Source organism: Somniosus microcephalus, chromosome 13 (genome assembly GCF_052327205.1).
Source record: "Somniosus microcephalus isolate GS21.2 chromosome 13, FLI_Smic_1.0, whole genome shotgun sequence".
In the NCBI taxonomy this organism is placed as follows: Eukaryota; Metazoa; Chordata; class Chondrichthyes; order Squaliformes; family Somniosidae; genus Somniosus; species Somniosus microcephalus.
In genome coordinates, this window is record NC_140999.1 from 194,435,528 (window position 1) to 194,459,309 (window position 23,782).

At 50.6% G+C, this 23,782-nt stretch overlaps 1 protein-coding gene across 5 annotated transcripts in view; it reads left to right on the forward strand.

Moving 5' to 3' along the window:
• LOC147108938 (DENN domain-containing protein 3-like) overlaps positions 1 to 2,455 on the forward strand; it is a 168,834-nt gene extending 166,379 nt beyond the window's left edge. For all 5 annotated transcript variants that reach the window (XM_086005898.1, XM_086005902.1, XM_086005901.1 and 2 more), the window contains one exon: positions 1,861 to 2,455. In XM_086005898.1, coding sequence (XP_085862024.1) covers positions 1,861 to 2,052 — 192 coding nt within the window. In that variant the 3' untranslated portion in view covers positions 2,053 to 2,455. The remainder of the gene's footprint in view (positions 1 to 1,860) is intronic.
• The last annotated feature ends 21,327 nt before the right edge of the window (positions 2,456 to 23,782 follow it).

A 23,782-nucleotide genomic window follows, 5' to 3' on the forward strand; every position in this document is an offset into this window, starting at 1 on the left:
TCTGGTTCTAGACTCTCAATCACTGGAAACATTACTTCCCTTGTCCCACCTCTTCATAATATTAAACAGCTTTATTAAACGACCAACACAGCATCCACACAGGGCCGCAGCGAACCTCACGGAGATGGGTACTGGGTCTGCCCAAAGGACCACCATGAAATTAGTTGATGCCCACTCCAAAAACTGCACAACTTGCCACTAAATTGCTAACATTTTCTGACAGAACCTTATATACATTACGATCTTTTTTCAGACAGAAATCATCAAAATTTGCCATGGAACAGGAAGTGGTGTCATTGCCAATTCTTTACTGGACTGGCTCTAAACTAATCCCACTGCCCCGCTCTCTCCCCACAGCCCTGTGTCAATCCCCAAACTAATCCCCCTGCCCCGCTCTCTCCACATAGCCCTGTATCAATCCCACTGCCCCGCTCTCCCCACATAGCCCTGTATCAATCCCACTGCCCCGCTCTCCCCATATAGCCCTGTATCAATCCCACTGCCCCGCTCTCCCCACATAGCCCTGTATCAATCCCACTGCCCCGCTCTCTCCCCACAGCCCTGTGTCAATCCCCAAACTAATCCCACTGCCCCGCTCTCTCCCCACAGCCCTGTGTCAATCCCCAAACTAATCCCCCTGCCCTGCTCTCTCCCCATAGCCCTGTATCAATCCCAAACTAATCCCCCTGCCCTGCTCTCTCCACATAGCCCTGTATCAATTCCACTGCCCCGCTCTCCCCACATAGCCCTGTATCAATCCCAAACTAATCCCACTGCCCCGCTCTTTCCCCATAGCCCTGTATCAATCCCAAACTAATCCCACAGCCCCGCACTCTCCCCATAGCCGTGTCAATCCCAAACTAATCCCACTGCCCCGCTCTCTCCCCACAGCCCTGTGTCAATCCCCAAACTAATCCCCCTGCCCCGCTCTCTCCCCATAGCCCTGTATCAATCCCCAAACTAATCCCCCTGCCCCGCTCTCTCCACATAGCCCTGTATCAATCCCAAACTAATCCCACTGCCCCGCTCTCCCCACATAGCCCTGTATTAATCCCAAACTAATCCCACGGCCCCGCTCTCTCCCCATAGCCCTGTATCGGGTTTTTATTTATCCACTTTTCCCTTAAAGATCCAATGGTCTCTCCCTCAACCCCTCCCTGCGGCAAACCTTCCCTGCTCCAACAATCCTCTGTGTAAAGACATTTCTCCAAACCCCTTTCTTTCTCAGAGATCATTTTAAATTGAAGGTCGCTCGTCACTGGTTCCCCCACCAGCAGACATCGTCTTTCCTTATTCACTCGACCAAAAGCCTTCAAAATTTAAAAAAAACTCAATAAAGTCTCCTCTTGGCCGTCCCTGTTCAGTGGGAATAGTCCCAGTATCTCGAGTATTCTTACTCATTCTCGGGATGTGGGCGTTGCTGGCAAGGCTGGCATTCATTGCCCAGCCATGGTTACCCCGAGAAGATGGAGGTTGTCCATCTCCTTGAATAGTGGTTTGATACAATTGAGGGTAGTTAGGGGACGACCACATTCCTTCATAAAGAGATGAGAAAGTGCCCTCCTGTCGCACTCTCCCCTCCTTCAAAAACTGGACACAATCGCTTGCGGGTTTACCTCAATCTGTAGCACACCGGTTAAATCATTCACACAGATTCCTCTTACGCTATTTTATTGTTGTTTAATTTTTTAACTGATAACACACCCTCCGAAAACAAACCCATGATGTAAACGGTTCCTCGGTGTTTGTTGTGTTTATTGTGGGTGTTTGCTATCTCCGCTACCCCACAGTATGTTAGCCGGGAGCCTAACCCAGTCTCCTGACCTCTTGACCTCTGTCTCCTGACCTCTGCCCCCCCAGGTCTGGGTTGGAGGGGGAGTGACCACCGACAGGACCAAAGGGCGGATTTACGTCATCAACTCGGAGAGCTACTCGCTGGAGAAGGAGCTGGAAGCCCCGTGCGGTTCCATCGGAGCCCTGTGTTCGGCCGAGGACCGGTACGTGTTGAGCGGGACCCAGGACAGCAAGGCTATCATCTGGAAGGTGGACTGAGCGGGACGGCGCCAAGCCCCGCGTTCAGAGACTGGCAGATGGGCACGGAGCTGGCGCCCTGCCTTAGTGCGTTTGCTGTTGTTTTTTGTCACAGCGCTTTGGGCCAGTGTTGGACAGGATTCAATCCTCTCGCTCCCTCTCGCTCCCTTTGCCCAGAGAGGAGGTGGGGTGTTTGGGGGCTGCGGCAGTAACTGAGCAACCTGCCCCGCCTCCCCCCAACCAGGAGATTGTGACCCAGTTCTGCGATTTTCTCCGGGGCGGTCAGTGGCAATCGACTACCTGTAGGCGGCAACGAGCATCAGGACGCCCATTGCAAGAGGGGGTGTAGCTGGGAATAAAAGAAGTCGCCTAACATTCTTTTGTATTTAATGTTATTTAAACAACAACTTAACTTACGACTAAACTTGTGTTCTATGTGGTTGGTTCTACAGATCAACTGTGTCAGAAGGGCCTGGTTCGCCCCCAGCCCGATCAGTGCTGACCCATCACAACCTGTCTCCTCTGTCCTCACCTACTGTCTTTCCATTTACTACAAGGTTGGGGTTTTTTCTTTAGAAAAGAGAAGACTTCAAGGAGACCTAAAAGGTCTTTAATATTATGAGTGCATTCGACAGGGTAGATGTGGAGAAAATGTTTCCACTTGTGGGAGAATCCAAAACGAGGGGCCATAAATATAAGATAGTCACTAATAAATCCAATAGGGAAATGAGGAGAAATGTCTTTGCACAGAGAGTGGTGAGAATGTGGAACTCGCTACCACAGGGAGTGGTTGAAGCGAGTAGTATAGATGCATTTAAGGGGAGGTTAGACAAGCATCTGAGGGAGAAGGGAATCGAGGGTTATGCTGATAGATTTAGATAAGGAAAGATGGGAGGAGGCTCGAGTGGAGCATAGAAGGATATATGTGGAGCAGAGTCGAAATAGAAGGATATTTCAGATGAATACGTGGCTAGAGGAATGGTGCAAGGGGGAGGGATTCAAATTCCTGGGACATTGGAACCGGTTCTGGGGGAGGTGGGACCAGTACAAACTGGACGGTTTGCACCTGGGCAGGACCGGAACCGATGTCCTAGGGGGAGTGTTTGCTAGTGCTGTTGGGGAGGGTTTAAACTAAAATGGCAAGGGGTTGGGAACCTGTGCAAGGAGACAGAGGAAAGGGAAGCAAGAATAGAAACAAAAGACAGGAAGGAGAAAAGCAAAAGTGGAAGGCAGAGAAATCAAGGGTGTAAATCAAACATGGCCACAGTAAATAAGAATTCTAAAAGGACTAAGAGTGTTAAAAAATCAAGCCTGAAGGCTTTGTGTCTTAATGCGAGGAACATTTGTAATAAGGTGAATGAATTAGCTGCGCAAATAGATGTAAACGGATATGATATAATTGGGATTACGGAGACATGGCTCCAGGGTGACCAAGACTGGGAATTCAACATCCAGGGGTAATCAATATTCAGGAAGGACAGGAAAAAAGGAAAAGGAGGTGGGGTAGCATTGTTGGCTAAAGAGGAGATTAACACAATAGTAAGGAAGGATATTAGCTCTGATGATGTGGAATCTGTATGGACAGAGCTGAGAAATACCAAGGGGCAGAAAACGTTAGTGGGAGTTGTATACAGACCCACAAACAGTAATGCTGAGGTTGGGGATGGCATTAAACGGGAAATTAGAGACGCGTGCAATAAGGGCACAGCAGTTATCATGGGTGACTTTAATCTACATATAGATTGGGCTAACCAAATTAGTAACAATACTGTGGAGGAGGAATTCCTAGAGTGTATACGGGATGGTTTCCTGGACCAATATGTCGAGGAACCAACTAGAGATCAGGCCATCTTAGACTGGGTATTATGTAATGAGAAAGGATTAATTAGCAATCTTCTTGTGCGAGGCCCTTTGGGGAGGAGCGATCATAATATGTTATAATTCTTCATTAAAATGGAGAGTGAAGTAGTTGACTCAGGATCTTGGGTCCTGAATTTAAATAAAGGAAACTACAATGGTATGAGGAGCGAGTTGGCTAGGATTGATTGGGAAATGTTACTTAAAGGGTTGGCGGTGGATAGGCAATGGCAAACATTTATAGATCGCATGGATGAACTACAGAATTTGTTCATCCCTGTTTGGCATAAAAATAAAACAAAAAAGGTGACTCAACCATGGCTAACAAGGGAAATTAGGGATAGCATAACATCCAAGGAGAGGACTTATAATTTGGCCAGAAAAAGCAGCAAACCTGAGGATTGGGAGCAGTTTAGGATTCAGCAAAGGAGGACAAAGGGATTAATTAAGAGGGGGAAAATACATTATGAGAGTAAGCTTGCAGGGAACATAAAAACTGACTGTAAAAGCTTCTATAGATATGTGAAGCGAAAAAGATTGGTGAAGTCAAGCGTAGGTTCCTTGCAGTCAGAATCAGGGGAATTTATAATGGGGAACAAAGAAATGGCAGGCCAATTAAATACATACTTTGGTTCTGTCTTCACAAAGGACGACACAAATAACCTCCCAGAGATGTCGGGGAACATAGGGTATTATGAGAGGGAGGAATTGAATGAAATCAGTATTTGTAGGGAAATGGTGTTAGGGAAATTGACAGGATTAAAGGTCGATAAATCCCCAGGGCCTGATAATCTACATCCTTTGGTACTTAAGGAAGTGGCCCTAGAAATAGTAGATGCATTGCTGGTCATCTTCCAAAATTCTATAGACTCTGGAACAGTTCCCATGGATTGGAGGATAGCTAATGTTACCCCACTATTTAAAAAGGGTGGTAGAGAAAAAACGCGGAATTATAGACCGGTAAGCCTGACATCGGTAGTGGGGAAAATATTAGAGTCCATTATAAAAGATGTAATAGCAGAGCACTTGAAAAACAGTGACAGGATTGGACAAAGTCAACATGGATTTACAAAAGGTAAATCATGCTTGACTAATCTACTGGAATTTTTTGAGGATATAACTGGTAGAATAGATAAGGGAGAACCAGTGGATGTGGTGTATTTGGAATTTCAGAAGGCTTTCGATAAGGTCCCGCATAAGAGATTAGCGTGTAAAGTTAAAGCACATGGGATTGGGGGTAAGGTACTGACTTGGATAGAGAACCGGTTGGCAGACAGGAAGCAAAGAGTTGGAATAAACGGGTCTTTTTCCAAGTGGCAGGCAGTGACTAGTGGGGTACCGCAGGGATTGGTGCTAGGACCCCAGCTATTCACAATATATATTAATGATCTAGATGAGGGAACTAGATGTAATATCTCCAATTTTGCAGACGACACAAAGCTGGGTGGATGTGTGTGCTGTGAGGAGGATGCAGAGAAACTCCAGTATGATTTGGACAGGTTGGGTGATTGAGCAGAAGCATGGCAGATGCAATATAATGTGGATAAATGCGAGGTTATCCACTTCAGTGGCAAAAACCGGAAGACAGATTATTATGTGAACGAATAGATTGGGAAAAGGGGAAGTGCAACGAGACCTGGGTGTCCTTGTGCACCAGTCACTGAAGGTAAGCATGCAGGTGCAGCAGGCGGTTAAGAAGGCAAATGGTATTTTGGCCTTCATAGCGAGAGGGTTTGAGTACAGGAACAAGGATGTCTTGCTGCAGTTGTACAGGGCCTTGGTGAGACCACATCTTGAGTATTGTGTGCAGTTTTGGTCGCCTTATCTGAGGAAGGATGTTCTTGCCATGGAGGGAGTGCAGCGAAGATTCACCAGGCTGATACCTGGGATGGCCGGAATGACATATGAGGAGAGATTGGGTCGATTAGGCTTATATTCGCTGGAGTTTAGAAGAATGAGAGGGGATCTCATTGAAACTTATAAAATTCTAACAGGACTAGACAGACTAGATGCAGAAAGGATGTTCCCGATGGCCGGGGAGTCCAGAACCAGGGGTCACAGTTAAGGATAAGGGGTTAGCCATTTAGGGCTGAGATGAGGAGGAATTTCTTCACCCAGTGAGCGGTGAACCTGTGGAATTCTCTACCACACAGGGCAATTGAGGCCAAGTCATTAAATATATTCAAGAAGGAGTTAGATATATTTCTTGAGGCTAAAGGGATCAAGGGATATGGGGAGAAAGCAGGGACAGGGTACTGAATTTGGATGATCAGCCATGATCTCCTTAAATGGCAGAGTGGGCTCGAGGGGCCGAATGGCCTGTTTCTGTGCCGTATATCCTATGTAATTCTGAGCCACTTCTAGCAAGACTCAAAGGGGCAGGGAGCCCAAGTGAGAGCCCAAAGGGCAGTCGCAATCAAACCATAAGGTTCAAATGACAGCCCGTCAGAAAAGAGGCTCCATTCCTAAACTCTGAGACAACAGCTGGGGTGTTGTTCACCTCAGACACGGTCTGGAGTGATGGATCGAGGTGAGAGAGCTTTTATATACACATTAAACACAGTAGATGAATATTTCAAAAAGAAACATTTAATGGGTATGAGGAAAGGACAGGGAAGTAGGACTAACCGCCCTTTCTATCTCTTCGTAGAGTACAGTCCTTCACTCTGTATCTAGCCCGTGCTGTACCTGCCCTGGGAGAGTTTGATGGGACAGTGTAGCGGGAGCTTTACTCTGTATCTAACCCGTGCTGTACCTGCCCTGGGAGTGTTTGATGGGACAGTGTACAGGGAGCTTTACTCTGTATCTAACCCCGTGCTGTACCTGCCCTGGGAGTGTTTGATGGGACAGTGTAGAGGGAGCTTTACTCTGTATCTACCCCGTGCTGTACCTGCCCTGGGAGTGTTTGATGGGACAGTGTACAGGGAGCTTTACTCTCTATCTAACCCGTGCTGTACCTGCCCTGGGAGTGTTTGATGGGGACAGTGTAGAGCGAGCTTTACTCTGTATCTAACCCGTGCTGTACCTGCCCTGGGAGTGTTTGATGGGACAGTGTAGAGGGAGCTTTACTCTGTATCTAACCCATGCTGTACCTGCCCTGGGAGTGTTTGATGGGACAGTGTAGAGGGAGCTTTACTCTGTATCTAACTCGTGCTGTACCTGCCCTGGGAGTGTTTGATGGGACAGTGTAGGGGGAGCTTTACTCTGTATCTAACTCGTGCTGTACCTGCCCTGGGAGTGTTTGATGGGGCAGTGTAGAGGGAGCTTTACTCTGTATCTAACCCGTGCTGTACCTGTCCTGGGAGTGTTTGATGGGACAGTGTAGAGGGAGCTTTACTCTGTATCTAGCCCGTGCTGTACCTGCCCTGGGAGTGCTGGATGGGACAGTGTAGAGGGAGCTTTACTCTGTATCTAACTCGTGCTGTACCTGCCCTGGGAGTGTTTGATGGGACAGTGTAGAGGGAGCTTTACTCTGTATCTAACCCGTGCTGTACCTGCCCTGGGAGTGTTTGATGGGACAGTGTAGAGGGAGCTTTACTCTGTATCTAACCCGTGCTGTACCTGCCCTGGGAGTGTTTGATGGGACAGTGTAGAGGGAGCTTTACTCTGTATCTAACCCGTGCTGTACCTGCCCCGGGAGTGTTTGATGGGACAGTGTAGAGGGAGCTTTACTCTGTATCTAACCCGTGCTGTACCTGCCCTGGGAGTGTTTGATGGGACAGTGTAGAGGGAGCTTTACTCTGTATCTAACCCATGCTGTACCTGCCCTGGGAGTGTTTGATGGGACAGTGTAGAGGGAGCTTTACTCTGTATCTAACCCGTGCTGTCCCTGCCCTGGGAGTGTTTGATGGGACAGTGTAGAGGGAGCTTTACTCTGTATCGAACCCGGCTGTACCTGCCCTGGGAGTGTTTGATGGGACAGTGTAGCGGGAGCTTTACTCTGTATCTAACCCCGTGCTGTACCTGCCCTGGGAGTGTTTGATGGGACAGTGTAGAGGGAGCTTTACTCTGTATCTAACTCGTGCTGTACCTGCCCTGGGAGTGTTTGATGGGACAGTGTAGAGGGAGCTTTACTCTGTATCTAGCCCGTGCTGTACCTGCCCTGGGAGTGCTGGATGGGACAGTGTAGAGGGAGCTTTACTCTGTATCTAACTCGTGCTGTACCTGCCCTGGGAGTGTTTGATGGGACAGTGTAGAGGGAGCTTTACTCTGTATCTAACCCGTGCTGTACCTGCCCTGGGAGTGTTTGATGGGACAGTGTAGAGGGAGCTTTACTCTGTATCTAACCCGTGCTGTACCTGCCCTGGGAGTGTTTGATGGGACAGTGTAGAGGGAGCTTTACTCTGTATCTAACCCGTGCTGTACCTGCCCTGGGAGTGTTTGATGGGACAGTGTAGAGGGAGCTTTACTCTGTATCTAACCCGTGCTGTCCCTGTCGTGGGAGTGTTTGATGGGACAGTGTAGAGGGAGCTTTACTCTGTATCGAACCCGGCTGTACCTGCCCTGGGAGTGTTTGATGGGACAGTGTAGCGGGAGCTTTACTCTGTATCTAACCCGGCTGTACCTGCCCTGGGAGTGTTTGATGGGACAGTGTAGCGGGAGCTTTACTCTGTATCTAACCCCGTGCTGTACCTGCCCTGGGAGTGTTTGATGGGACAGTGTAGAGGGAGCTTTACTCTGTATCTAACTCGTGCTGTACCTGCCCTGGGAGTGTTTGATGGGACAGTGTAGAGGGAGCTTTACTCTGTATCTAGCCCGTGCTGTACCTGCCCTGGGAGTGCTGGATGGGACAGTGTAGAGGGAGCTTTACTCTGTATCTAACTCGTGCTGTACCTGCCCTGGGAGTGTTTGATGGGACAGTGTAGAGGGAGCTTTACTCTGTATCTAACCCGTGCTGTACCTGCCCTGGGAGTGTTTGATGGGACAGTGTAGAGGGAGCTTTACTCTGTATCTAACCCGTGCTGTACCTGCCCTGGGAGTGTTTGATGGGACAGTGTAGAGGGAGCTTTACTCTGTATCTAACCCGTGCTGTACCTGCCCTGGGAGTGTTTGATGGGACAGTGTAGAGGGAGCTTTACTCTGTATCTAACCCGTGCTGTCCCTGTCGTGGGAGTGTTTGATGGGACAGTGTAGAGGGAGCTTTACTCTGTATCTAACCCGTGCTGTACCTGCCCTGGGAGTGTTTGATGGGACAGTGTAGGGGGAGCTTTACTCTGTATCTAACCCGTGCTGTACCTGCCCTGGGAGTGTTTGATGGGACAGTGTAGAGGGAGCTTTACTCTGTATCTAACCCGTGCTGTACCTGCCCTGGGAGTGTTTGATGGGACAGTGTAGAGGGAGCTTTACTCTGTATCTAACCCGTGCTGTACCTGCCCTGGGAGTGTTTGATGGGACAGTGTAGAGGGAGCTTTACTCTGTATCTAGCCTGTGCTGTACCTGCCCTGGGAGTGTTTGATGGGACAGTGTAGAGGGAGCTTTACTCTGTATCTAACCCGTGCTGTACCTGCCCTGGGAGTGTTTGATGGGACAGTGTAGGGGGAGCTTTACTCTGTATCTAACCCGTGCTGTACCTGCCCTGGGAGTGTTTGATGGGACAGTGTAGAGGGAGCTTTACTCTGTATCTAACCCGGCTGTACCTGCCCTGGGAGTGTTTGATGGGACAGTGTAGCGGGAGCTTTACTCTGTATCTAACCCCGTGCTGTACCTGCCCTGGGAGTGTTTGATGGGACAGTGTAGAGGGAGCTTTACTCTGTATCTAACTCGTGCTGTACCTGCCCTGGGAGTGTTTGATGGGACAGTGTAGAGGGAGCTTTACTCTGTATCTAGCCCGTGCTGTACCTGCCCTGGGAGTGCTGGATGGGACAGTGTAGAGGGAGCTTTACTCTGTATCTAACTCGTGCTGTACCTGCCCTGGGAGTGTTTGATGGGACAGTGTAGAGGGAGCTTTACTCTGTATCTAACCCGTGCTGTACCTGCCCTGGGAGTGTTTGATGGGACAGTGTAGAGGGAGCTTTACTCTGTATCTAACCCGTGCTGTACCTGCCCTGGGAGTGTTTGATGGGACAGTGTAGAGGGAGCTTTACTCTGTATCTAACCCGTGCTGTACCTGCCCTGGGAGTGTTTGATGGGACAGTGTAGAGGGAGCTTTACTCTGTATCTAACCCGTGCTGTCCCTGTCGTGGGAGTGTTTGATGGGACAGTGTAGAGGGAGCTTTACTCTGTATCGAACCCGGCTGTACCTGCCCTGGGAGTGTTTGATGGGACAGTGTAGCGGGAGCTTTACTCTGTATCTAACCCGGCTGTACCTGCCCTGGGAGTGTTTGATGGGACAGTGTAGCGGGAGCTTTACTCTGTATCTAACCCCGTGCTGTACCTGCCCTGGGAGTGTTTGATGGGACAGTGTAGAGGGAGCTTTACTCTGTATCTAACTCGTGCTGTACCTGCCCTGGGAGTGTTTGATGGGACAGTGTAGAGGGAGCTTTACTCTGTATCTAGCCCGTGCTGTACCTGCCCTGGGAGTGCTGGATGGGACAGTGTAGAGGGAGCTTTACTCTGTATCTAACTCGTGCTGTACCTGCCCTGGGAGTGTTTGATGGGACAGTGTAGAGGGAGCTTTACTCTGTATCTAACCCGTGCTGTACCTGCCCTGGGAGTGTTTGATGGGACAGTGTAGAGGGAGCTTTACTCTGTATCTAACCCGTGCTGTACCTGCCCTGGGAGTGTTTGATGGGACAGTGTAGGGGGAGCTTTACTCTGTATCTAACCCGTGCTGTACCTGCCCTGGGAGAGTTTGATGGGACAGTGTAGCGGGAGCTTTACTCTGTATCTAACCCGTGCTGTACCTGCCCTGGGAGTGTTTGATGGGACAGTGTACAGGGAGCTTTACTCTGTATCTACCCCGTGCTGTACCTGCCCTGGGAGTGTTTGATGGGACAGTGTAGAGGGAGCTTTACTCTGTATCTAACCCGTGCTGTACCTGCCCTGGGAGTGTTTGATGGGACAGTGTAGAGGGAGCTTTACTCTGTATCTAACCCATGCTGTACCTGCCCTGGGAGTGTTTGATGGGACAGTGTAGAGGGAGCTTTACTCTGTATCTAACTCGTGCTGTACCTGCCCTGGGAGTGTTTGATGGGACAGTGTAGGGGGAGCTTTACTCTGTATCTAACTCGTGCTGTACCTGCCCTGGGAGTGTTTGATGGGGCAGTGTAGAGGGAGCTTTACTCTGTATCTAACCCGTGCTGTACCTGTCCTGGGAGTGTTTGATGGGACAGTGTAGAGGGAGCTTTACTCTGTATCTAGCCCGTGCTGTACCTGCCCTGGGAGTGCTGGATGGGACAGTGTAGAGGGAGCTTTACTCTGTATCTAACTCGTGCTGTACCTGCCCTGGGAGTGTTTGATGGGACAGTGTAGAGGGAGCTTTACTCTGTATCTAACCCGTGCTGTACCTGCCCTGGGAGTGTTTGATGGGACAGTGTAGAGGGAGCTTTACTCTGTATCTAACCCGTGCTGTACCTGCCCTGGGAGTGTTTGATGGGACAGTGTAGAGGGAGCTTTACTCTGTATCTAACCCGTGCTGTACCTGCCCCGGGAGTGTTTGATGGGACAGTGTAGAGGGAGCTTTACTCTGTATCTAACCCGTGCTGTACCTGCCCTGGGAGTGTTTGATGGGACAGTGTAGAGGGAGCTTTACTCTGTATCTAACCCATGCTGTACCTGCCCTGGGAGTGTTTGATGGGACAGTGTAGAGGGAGCTTTACTCTGTATCTAACCCGTGCTGTCCCTGCCCTGGGAGTGTTTGATGGGACAGTGTAGAGGGAGCTTTACTCTGTATCGAACCCGGCTGTACCTGCCCTGGGAGTGTTTGATGGGACAGTGTAGCGGGAGCTTTACTCTGTATCTAACCCCGTGCTGTACCTGCCCTGGGAGTGTTTGATGGGACAGTGTAGAGGGAGCTTTACTCTGTATCTAACTCGTGCTGTACCTGCCCTGGGAGTGTTTGATGGGACAGTGTAGAGGGAGCTTTACTCTGTATCTAGCCCGTGCTGTACCTGCCCTGGGAGTGCTGGATGGGACAGTGTAGAGGGAGCTTTACTCTGTATCTAACTCGTGCTGTACCTGCCCTGGGAGTGTTTGATGGGACAGTGTAGAGGGAGCTTTACTCTGTATCTAACCCGTGCTGTACCTGCCCTGGGAGTGTTTGATGGGACAGTGTAGAGGGAGCTTTACTCTGTATCTAACCCGTGCTGTACCTGCCCTGGGAGTGTTTGATGGGACAGTGTAGAGGGAGCTTTACTCTGTATCTAACCCGTGCTGTACCTGCCCTGGGAGTGTTTGATGGGACAGTGTAGAGGGAGCTTTACTCTGTATCTAACCCGTGCTGTCCCTGTCGTGGGAGTGTTTGATGGGACAGTGTAGAGGGAGCTTTACTCTGTATCGAACCCGGCTGTACCTGCCCTGGGAGTGTTTGATGGGACAGTGTAGCGGGAGCTTTACTCTGTATCTAACCCGGCTGTACCTGCCCTGGGAGTGTTTGATGGGACAGTGTAGCGGGAGCTTTACTCTGTATCTAACCCCGTGCTGTACCTGCCCTGGGAGTGTTTGATGGGACAGTGTAGAGGGAGCTTTACTCTGTATCTAACTCGTGCTGTACCTGCCCTGGGAGTGTTTGATGGGACAGTGTAGAGGGAGCTTTACTCTGTATCTAGCCCGTGCTGTACCTGCCCTGGGAGTGCTGGATGGGACAGTGTAGAGGGAGCTTTACTCTGTATCTAACTCGTGCTGTACCTGCCCTGGGAGTGTTTGATGGGACAGTGTAGAGGGAGCTTTACTCTGTATCTAACCCGTGCTGTACCTGCCCTGGGAGTGTTTGATGGGACAGTGTAGAGGGAGCTTTACTCTGTATCTAACCCGTGCTGTACCTGCCCTGGGAGTGTTTGATGGGACAGTGTAGAGGGAGCTTTACTCTGTATCTAACCCGTGCTGTACCTGCCCTGGGAGTGTTTGATGGGACAGTGTAGAGGGAGCTTTACTCTGTATCTAACCCGTGCTGTCCCTGTCGTGGGAGTGTTTGATGGGACAGTGTAGAGGGAGCTTTACTCTGTATCTAACCCGTGCTGTACCTGCCCTGGGAGTGTTTGATGGGACAGTGTAGGGGGAGCTTTACTCTGTATCTAACCCGTGCTGTACCTGCCCTGGGAGTGTTTGATGGGACAGTGTAGAGGGAGCTTTACTCTGTATCTAACCCGTGCTGTACCTGCCCTGGGAGTGTTTGATGGGACAGTGTAGAGGGAGCTTTACTCTGTATCTAACCCGTGCTGTACCTGCCCTGGGAGTGTTTGATGGGACAGTGTAGAGGGAGCTTTACTCTGTATCTAGCCTGTGCTGTACCTGCCCTGGGAGTGTTTGATGGGACAGTGTAGAGGGAGCTTTACTCTGTATCTAACCCGTGCTGTACCTGCCCTGGGAGTGTTTGATGGGACAGTGTAGGGGGAGCTTTACTCTGTATCTAACCCGTGCTGTACCTGCCCTGGGAGTGTTTGATGGGACAGTGTAGAGGGAGCTTTACTCTGTATCTAACCCGGCTGTACCTGCCCTGGGAGTGTTTGATGGGACAGTGTAGCGGGAGCTTTACTCTGTATCTAACCCCGTGCTGTACCTGCCCTGGGAGTGTTTGATGGGACAGTGTAGAGGGAGCTTTACTCTGTATCTAACTCGTGCTGTACCTGCCCTGGGAGTGTTTGATGGGACAGTGTAGAGGGAGCTTTACTCTGTATCTAGCCCGTGCTGTACCTGCCCTGGGAGTGCTGGATGGGACAGTGTAGAGGGAGCTTTACTCTGTATCTAACTCGTGCTGTACCTGCCCTGGGAGTGTTTGATGGGACAGTGTAGAGGGAGCTTTACTCTGTATCTAACCCGTGCTGTACCTGCCCTGGGAGTGTTTGATGGGACAGTGTAGAGGGAGCTTTACTCTGTATCTAACCCGTGCTGTACCTGCCCTGGGAGTGTTTGATGGGACAGTGTAGAGGGAGCTTTACTCTGTATCTAACCCGTGCTGTACCTGCCCTGGGAGTGTTTGATGGGACAGTGTAGAGGGAGCTTTACTCTGTATCTAACCCGTGCTGTCCCTGTCGTGGGAGTGTTTGATGGGACAGTGTAGAGGGAGCTTTACTCTGTATCGAACCCGGCTGTACCTGCCCTGGGAGTGTTTGATGGGACAGTGTAGCGGGAGCTTTACTCTGTATCTAACCCGGCTGTACCTGCCCTGGGAGTGTTTGATGGGACAGTGTAGCGGGAGCTTTACTCTGTATCTAACCCCGTGCTGTACCTGCCCTGGGAGTGTTTGATGGGACAGTGTAGAGGGAGCTTTACTCTGTATCTAACTCGTGCTGTACCTGCCCTGGGAGTGTTTGATGGGACAGTGTAGAGGGAGCTTTACTCTGTATCTAGCCCGTGCTGTACCTGCCCTGGGAGTGCTGGATGGGACAGTGTAGAGGGAGCTTTACTCTGTATCTAACTCGTGCTGTACCTGCCCTGGGAGTGTTTGATGGGACAGTGTAGAGGGAGCTTTACTCTGTATCTAACCCGTGCTGTACCTGCCCTGGGAGTGTTTGATGGGACAGTGTAGAGGGAGCTTTACTCTGTATCTAACCCGTGCTGTACCTGCCCTGGGAGTGTTTGATGGGACAGTGTAGAGGGAGCTTTACTCTGTATCTAACCCGTGCTGTACCTGCCCTGGGAGTGTTTGATGGGACAGTGTAGAGGGAGCTTTACTCTGTATCTAACCCGTGCTGTCCCTGTCGTGGGAGTGTTTGATGGGACAGTGTAGAGGGAGCTTTACTCTGTATCTAACCCGTGCTGTACCTGCCCTGGGAGTGTTTGATGGGACAGTGTAGGGGGAGCTTTACTCTGTATCTAACCCGTGCTGTACCTGCCCTGGGAGTGTTTGATGGGACAGTGTAGAGGGAGCTTTACTCTGTATCTAACCCGTGCTGTACCTGCCCTGGGAGTGTTTGATGGGACAGTGTAGAGGGAGCTTTACTCTGTATCTAACCCGTGCTGTACCTGCCCTGGGAGTGTTTGATGGGACAGTGTAGAGGGAGCTTTACTCTGTATCTAGCCTGTGCTGTACCTGCCCTGGGAGTGTTTGATGGGACAGTGTAGAGGGAGCTTTACTCTGTATCTAACCCGTGCTGTACCTGCCCTGGGAGTGTTTGATGGGACAGTGTAGGGGGAGCTTTACTCTGTATCTAACCCGTGCTGTACCTGCCCTGGGAGTGTTTGATGGGACAGTGTAGAGGGAGCTTTACTCTGTATCTAACCCGTGCTGTACCTGCCCTGGGAGTGTTTGATGGGACAGTGTGGAGGGAGCTTTACTCTGTATCTAACCCGTGCTGTACCTGCCCTGGGAGTGTTTGATGGGACAGTGTAGAGGGAGATTTACTCTGTATCTAACCCCGTGCTGTACCTGCCCTGGGAGTGTTTGATGGGACAGTGTAGAGGGAGCTTTACTCTGTATCTAACCCTGTGCTGTACCTGCCCTGGGAGTGTTTGATGGGACAGTGTAGGGGGAGCTTCACTCTGTATCTAACCCCGTGCTGTACCTGCCCTGGGAGTGTTTGATGGGACAGTGTAGGGGGAGCTTCACTCTGTATCTAACCCCGTGCTGTACCTGCCCTGGGAGTGTTTGATGGGACAGTGTAGAGGGAGCTTTACTCTGTATCTAACCCTGTGCTGTACCTGCCCTGGGAGTGTTTGATGGGACAGTGTAGGGGGAGCTTCACTCTGTATCTAACCCCGTGCTGTACCTGCCCTGGGAGTGTTTGATGGGACAGTGTAGAGGGAGCTTTACTCTGTATCTAGCCTGTGCTGTACCTGCCCTGGGAGTGTTTGATGGGACAGTGTAGAGGGAGCTTTACTCTGTATCTAGCCTGTGCTGTACCTGCCCTGGGAGTGTTTGATGGGACAGTGTAGAGGGAGCTTTACTCTGTATCTAACCCGTGCTGTACCTGCCCTGGGAGTGTTTGATGGGAGAGTGTAGAGGGAGCTTTACTCTGTATCTAGCCTGTGCTGTACCTGCCCTGGGGGTGTTTGATGGGACAGTGTAGAGGGAGCTTTACTCTGTATCTAACCCGTGCTGTACCTGCCCTGGGAGTGTTTGATGGGAGAGTGTAGAGGGAGCTTTACTCTGTATCTAACCCGTGCTGTCCCTGCCCTGGGAGTGTTTGATGGGACAGTGTAGGGGGAGCTTCACTCTGTATCTAACCCCGTGCTGTACCTGCCCTGGGAGTGTTTGATGGGACAGTGTAGAGGGAGCTTTACTCTGTATCTAACCCTGTGCTGTACCTGCCCTGGGAGTGTTTGATGGGACAGTGTAGGGGGAGCTTCACTCTGTATCTAACCCCGTGCTGTACCTGCCCTGGGAGTGTTTGATGGGACAGTGTAGGGGGAGCTTCACTCTGTATCTAACCCCGTGCTGTACCTGCCCTGGGAGTGTTTGATGGGACAGTGTAGAGGGAGCTTTACTCTGTATCTAACCCTGTGCTGTACCTGCCCTGGGAGTGTTTGATGGGACAGTGTAGGGGGAGCTTCACTCTGTATCTACCCCGTGCTGTACCTGCCTTGGGAGTGTTTGATGGGACAGTGTAGAGGGAGCTTTACTCTGTATCTAGCCTGTGCTGTACCTGCCCTGGGAGTGTTTGATGGGACAGTGTAGAGGGAGCTTTACTCTGTATCTAACCCGTGCTGTACCTGCCCTGGGAGTGTTTGATGGGAGAGTGTAGAGGGAGCTTTACTCTGTATCTAGCCTGTGCTGTACCTGCCCTGGGAGTGTTTGATGGGACAGTGTAGAGGGAGCTTTACTCTGTATCTAACCCGTGCTGTACCTGCCCTGGGAGTGTTTGATGGGAGAGTGTAGAGGGAGCTTTACTCTGTATCTAGCCTGTGCTGTACCTGCCCTGGGGGTGTTTGATGGGACAGTGTAGAGGGAGCTTTACTCTGTATCTAACCCGTGCTGTACCTGCCCTGGGAGTGTTTGATGGGAGAGTGTAGAGGGAGCTTTACTCTGTATCTAACCCGTGCTGTACCTGCCCTGGGAGTGTTTGATGGGGCAGTGTAGAGGGAGCTTTACTCTGTATCTAGCCTGTGCTGTCCCTGCCCTGGGAGTGTTTGATGGGGCAGTGTAGAGGGAGCTTTACTCTGTATCTAACCCGTGCTGTCCCTGCCCTGGGAGTGTTTGATGGGACAGTGTAGAGGGAGCTTTACTCTGTATCTAACCCGTGCTGTACCTGCCCTGGGAGTGTTTGATGGGACAGTGTAGAGGGAGCTTTACTCTGTATCTAACCCTGTGCTGTACCTGCCCTGGGAGTGTTTGATGGGACAGTGTAGAGGGAGCTTTACTCTGTATCTAGCCTGTGCTGTACCTGCCCTGGGAGTGTTTGATGGGACAGTGTAGAGGGAGCTTTACTCTGTATCTAACCCGTGCTGTACCTGCCCTGGGAGTGTTTGATGGGAGAGTGTAGAGGGAGCTTTACTCTGTATCTAACCCGTGCTGTACCTGCCCTGGGAGTGTTTGATGGGGCAGTGTAGAGGGAGCTTTACTCTGTATCTAGCCTGTGCTGTCCCTGCCCTGGGAGTGTTTGATGGGGCAGTGTAGAGGGAGCTTTACTCTGTATCTAACCCGTGCTGTCCCTGCCCTGGGAGTGTTTGATGGGACAGTGTAGAGGGAGCTTTACTCTGTATCTAACCCGTGCTGTACCTGCCCTGGGAGTGTTTGATGGGACAGTGTAGAGGGAGCTTTACTCTGTATCTAGCCTGTGCTGTCCCTGCCCTGGGAGTGTTTGATGGGACAGTGTAGAGGGAGCTTTACTCTGTATCTAACCCCGTGCTGTCCCTGCCCTGGGAGTGTTTGATGGGACAGTGTAGAGGGAGCTTTACTCTGTATCTAACCCCGTGCTGTCCCTGCCCTGGGAATGGTTGATGGGACAGTGTAGAGGGAGCTTTACTCTGTATCTAACCTGTGCTGTACCTGCCCTGGGAGTGTTTGATGGGACAGTGTGGAGGGAGCTTTACTCTGTATCTAGCCCGTGCTGTCCCTGCCCTGGGAGTGTTTGATGGGACAGTGTAGAGGGAGCTTTACTCTGTATCTAACCCCGTGCTGTACCTGCCCTGGGAGTGTTTGATGGGACAGTGTAGAGGGAGCTTTACTCTGTATCTAACCCGTGCTGTACCTGCCCTGGGAGTGTTTGATGGGACAGTGTAGAGGGAGCTTTACTCTGTATCTAACCCGTGTTGTACCTGCCCTGGGAGTGTTTGATGGGACAGTGTAGAGGGAGCTTTACTCTGTATCTAACCCGTGCTGTACCTGCCCTGGGAGTGTTTGATGGGACAGTGTAGAGGGAGCTTTACTCTGTATCTAACCCTTGCTGTACCTGCCCTGGGAGTGTTTGATGGGACAGTGTAGAGGGAGCTTTACTCTGTATCTAGCCTGTGCTGTACCTGCCCTGGGAGTGTTTGATGGGACAGTGTAGAGGGAGCTTTACTCTGTATCTAACCCGTGCTGTACCTGCCCTGGGAGTGTTTGATGGGAGAGTGTAGAGGGAGCTTTACTCTGTATCTAACCCGTGCTGTACCTGCCCTGGGAGTGTTTGATGGGGCAGTGTAGAGGGAGCTTTACTCTGTATCTAGCCTGTGCTGTCCCTGCCCTGGGAGTGTTTGATGGGACAGTGTAGAGGGAGCTTTACTCTGTATCTAACCCGTGCTGTACCTGCCCTGGGAGTGTTTGATGGGACAGTGTAGAGGGAGCTTTACTCTGTATCTAGCCTGTGCTGTCCCTGCCCTGGGAGTGTTTGATGGGACAGTGTAGAGGGAGCTTTACTCTGTATCTAACCCCGTGCTGTCCCTGCCCTGGGAGTGTTTGATGGGACAGTGTAGAGGGAGCTTTACTCTGTATCTAACCCCGTGCTGTCCCTGCCCTGGGAATGGTTGATGGGACAGTGTAGAGGGAGCTTTACTCTGTATCTAACCTGTGCTGTACCTGCCCTGGGAGTGTTTGATGGGACAGTGTGGAGGGAGCTTTACTCTGTATCTAGCCCGTGCTGTCCCTGCCCTGGGAGTGTTTGATGGGACAGTGTAGAGGGAGCTTTACTCTGTATCTAACCCCGTGCTGTACCTGCCCTGGGAGTGTTTGATGGGACAGTGTAGAGGGAGCTTTACTCTGTATCTAACCCGTGCTGTACCTGCCCTGGGAGTGTTTGATGGGACAGTGTAGAGGGAGCTTTACTCTGTATCTAACCCGTGCTGTACCTGCCCTGGGAGTGTTTGATGGGACAGTGTAGAGGGAGCTTTACTCTGTATCTAACCCGTGCTGTACCTGCCCTGGGAGTGTTTGATGGGACAGTGTAGAGGGAGCTTTACTCTGTATCTAACCTGTGCTGTACCTGCCCTGGGAGTGTTTGATGGGACAGTGTAGAGGGAGCTATACTCTGTATCCAACCCATGCTGTACCTGCCCTGGATGTGTTTGATGGGACAGTGTAGAGGAAGCTTTACTCTGTATCTAACCCGTGCTTTGCCTCCCCTAGGAGTGTTTGATGGGACAGTGTAGAGGGAGCTTACTCTGTATCTAACCCATGCTGTACCTGCCCTGGGAGTGTTTGATGGGACAGTGTAGAGGGAGCTTTACTCTGTATCTAACCCCGTGCTGTACCTGCCCTGGGAGTGTTTGATGGGGACAGTGTAGAGGGAGCTTTACTCTGTATCTAACCCCATGCTATAACTGCCCTGGGAGTGTTTGATGGGGACAGTGTAGGGGGAGCTTTACTCTGTATCTAACCCCGTGCTGTAACTGCCCTGGGTGTGTTTGATGGGGACAGTGTAGAGGGGGCTTTACTCTGTATCTAACCCCGTGCTGTAACTGCCCTGGGAGTGTTTGATGGGGACAGTGTAGGGGGAGCTTTACTCTGTATCTAACCCGTGCTGTACCTGCCCTGGGAGTGTTTGATGGGATAGTGTAGAGGGAGCTTTACTCTGTATCTAACCCATGCTGTACCTGTCCTGGGAGTGTTTGATGGGACAGTGTAGAGGGAGCTTTACTCTGTATCTAACCCATGCTGTACCTGTCCTGGGAGTGTTTGATGGGACAGTGTAGAGGGAGCTTTACTCTGTATCTAACCCATGCTGTACCTGCCCTGGGAGTGTTTGATGGGGCAGTGTAGAGGGAGCTTTACTCTGTATCTAACCCGTGCTGTACCTGCCCTGGGAGCGTTTGATGGGACAGTGTAGAGGGAGCTTTACTCTGTATCTAACCCGTGCTGTACCTGCCCTGGGAGTGTTTGATGGGACAGTGTAGCGGGAGCTTTACTCTGTATCCAACCCGTGCTGTACCTGCCCTGGGAGTGTTTGATGGGACAGTGTAGAGGGAGCTTTACTCTGTATCTAACCCATATTGTACCTGCCCTGGGAGAGTTTGATGCGACAGTGTAGCGGGAGATTTACTCTGTATCTAACCCGTGCTGTACCTGCCCTGGGAGTGTTTGATTGGACAGTGTAGAGGGAGCTTTACTCTGTATCTAACCCGTGCTGTACCTGCCCTGGGAGTGTTTGATGGGACAGTGTAGAGGGAGCTTTCATCTGTATCTAACCCGTGCTATACCTGCCCTGGGAGTGTTTGATGGGGACAGTGTAGAGGGAGCTTTACTCTGTATCCAACCCGTGCTGTACCTGCCCTGGGAGTGTTTGATGGGACAGTGTAGAGGGAGCTTTACTCTGTATCTAACCCATATTGTACCTGCCCTGGGAGAGTTTGATGCGACAGTGTAGCGGGAGATTTACTCTGTATCTAACCCGTGCTGTACCTGCCCTGGGAGTGTTTGATTGGACAGTGTAGAGGGAGCTTTACTCTGTATCTAACCCGTGCTGTACCTGCCCTGGGAGTGTTTGATGGGACAGTGTAGAGGGAGCTTTCATCTGTATCTAACCCGTGCTATACCTGCCCTGGGAGTGTTTGATGGGGACAGTGTAGAGGGAGCTTTACTCTGTATCGAACCCGTGCTATACCTGCCCTGGGAGTGTTTGATGGGACAGTGTAGAGGGAGCTTCAGTCTGTATCTAACCCGTGCTGTACCTGTCCTGGGAGTGTTTGATGGGACAGTGTAGCGGGAGCTTTACTCTGTATCTAACCCGTGCTGTACCTGTCCTGGGAGTGTTTGATGGGGCAGTGTAGAGGGAGCTTTACTCTGTATCTAACCCGTGCTGTAACTGCCCAGGGAGTGTTTGATGCTGGGTTGCTGAAACCGCTCCATTACATTGCCACCATGAAGTCCGTGCTCTCTGCTGCCTTATGCACGTTTACTGCATGCTCAACAGCTGAAGAGTAATCGCAAATCCGACATGAACAATCCTCATGGTCTGTGTTCGATGGTAAAGGTGTCGCTCTCGGTTCGCCAGCGCTCCAGGATTGTCTTGGAATCTCTTTCCGAATTTAAGATTAATCTCCCGGATGCTCCTGAACAATCACCGGGACATTTCCTTCCCATGTCTCACATCCGCAGGACTCACACCAAACAGCGGGACCCAGATGCACCCAGGATGCAATGGGGTCTGGCGCACACGCCCTCCAGTAAAGCCATGCGTTGGATGGAGTGATTTCTGGGCTGCAGAGGATTCTGGGTATTGTAGCCACCATTATTGACCAATTGCCATATCGGGCAACCAATGGCAGCTGCATTAGTAAAAGGGTATCAGAAAAGGTGACCATGAATCTATCGGAGTGTTGTAAAAACCCAACGGGTTCACTAATGTCCTTGAGAGAAGGAAACCTGCTGTCCTTACCCGGTCTGGCCTACATGTAACTCTATAGCATTACATCGAGTGTACAGCCCAGAAACAGGCCTTTCAGCCCAACTGGTCCGTGCCAGTGTTTCTGCTCCACACGAGCCTCCTCCCACCCTCTTCATCTCACCCCATCAGCATCTCCTTCTGTTCTTTTCTCCCTCATGTGTTTATCCAGCCTCCCTTTAAATGTATCTCTGCTATTTGCCTCAACCACTCCCTGTGGTAGCGAGTTCCACGTTCTCACCACTCTCTGGGTGGGCCCCAGTCCCACACCAATGAGGATGACTCTGAAATAGCCCAGCAAGCCACTCTTGTATTGGGGCCACTGGGATTGCCAGCGATTCCCTCCTCCTGTAAAATAAACATTAAATGCAGAACGTTGAGGCTGCGCTGAGTAGCTGAGGGTTTCCAGCGCTCAGAGGAGTCATTCCCGGTGGATGGGGCAGCCTGGAGCTCCTGGTCTTTTATTTGGAATGTGACTCTCGTTGCGTTGCCTGAGCTCGGCAGTGATGAATGGACTGGGACTTCCGGAGGGACTGGGACTGGAGGAGAGGGGGACTGGGACTGGAGGAGAGGGGGACTGGGACTGGGGGACAGAGGGACTGGAACTGGGGGACGGAGGAACTGGGGGACGGAGGGACTGGGGGACGGAGGGTCTGTCAGAGGGGGGGTGGGTGACGATTTGCAATGAAGGCAGCTGAGGATGTCATTCACCAGCCGGTTTGAATCTTCAATCTGCCCATCACGGCAAAGCCAGCAACCACTTCCAAGGAGAGGCTGCTGTGTTTGATTATTAAATAATAATTCATAATGTATAAATAATATTTTTAAATAATTTAAAAGGCTAATTGAATGTTGGCCTTTATCTCGAGGGCTGCAATACAAAGGGGAGGAAGCGATGCTTCAGCTGTACAGAGCTCTGGTCAGACCCCACCAGGAGTGACTGGGTTCTGGGCACCGCCCCTCAGGAAGGATATATTGGCCTCAGAGGGGGAGCAGCGCAGATTCACCAAAACAATACCGGGGCTGAAAGGGTTAAATTGTAAGGACTGAAAGGATTCGCAAATTTCATGTCTCCCCTGAAGATTTACTTCTGGCTTATTGGAGAAACCCTGGCTGGACTGAGTTTCAAATCCAGGGCTTGCCGGTGGATAGGCAATGGCAAACATTCAAAGATCGCATGGATGAGCTACAGAATTTGTTCATCCCAGTTTGGCATAAAAATAAAACAAAAAGGGTGACTCAACCATGGCTAACAAGGGAAATTAGGGATAGCATAAGATCCAAGGAGAGGACATATAAATTGGCCAGAAAAAGCAATAATCCTGAGGATTGGGAGCAGTTTAGGAGTCAACAAAGGAGGACAAAGGGATTAATTAAGAAAGGGAAAATAGAATATGAGAGTAAGCTTGCAGGGAACATAAAAACTGACTGTAAAAGCTTTTATAGATATGTGAAGAGAAAAAGATTAGTGAAGTCAAGCGTAGGTCCCTTACAGTCAGAATCAGGGGAATTTATAATGGGAAACAAGGAAATGGCAGACCAACTAAATACATACTTTGGTTCTGTCTTCACAAAGGAGGACACAAATAACCTCCCAGAGATGCCGGGGAACATGGGGTCTGATGAAAGAGAGGAACTGAAAGAAATCAGTATTTGTAGGAAAATGGTGTTAGGAAAATTGATGGGACTGAAGGCCGATAAATCCCCAGGGCCTGATAATCTACATCCCAGGGTACTTAAGGAAGTGGCCCTGGAAATAGTAGATGCATTGCTGGTCATCTTCCAGAACTCGATAGGCTCTGGAACGGTACCCATGGATTGGAGGGTAGCTAATGTTACCCCACTATTCAAAAAAGGTGGTAGAGAAAAAGCGGGGAATTATAGACCGGTAAGCCTGACATCGGTAGTGGGGAAAATGCTAGAGTCTATTATAAAAGATGTAATAGCAGAGACCTTGGAAAGCAGTGACAGGATCGGACAAAGTCAACATGGATTTACAAAAGGTAAATCATGCTTGACTAATCTACTGGAATTTTTTGAGGATGTAACTGGTAAAATAGATA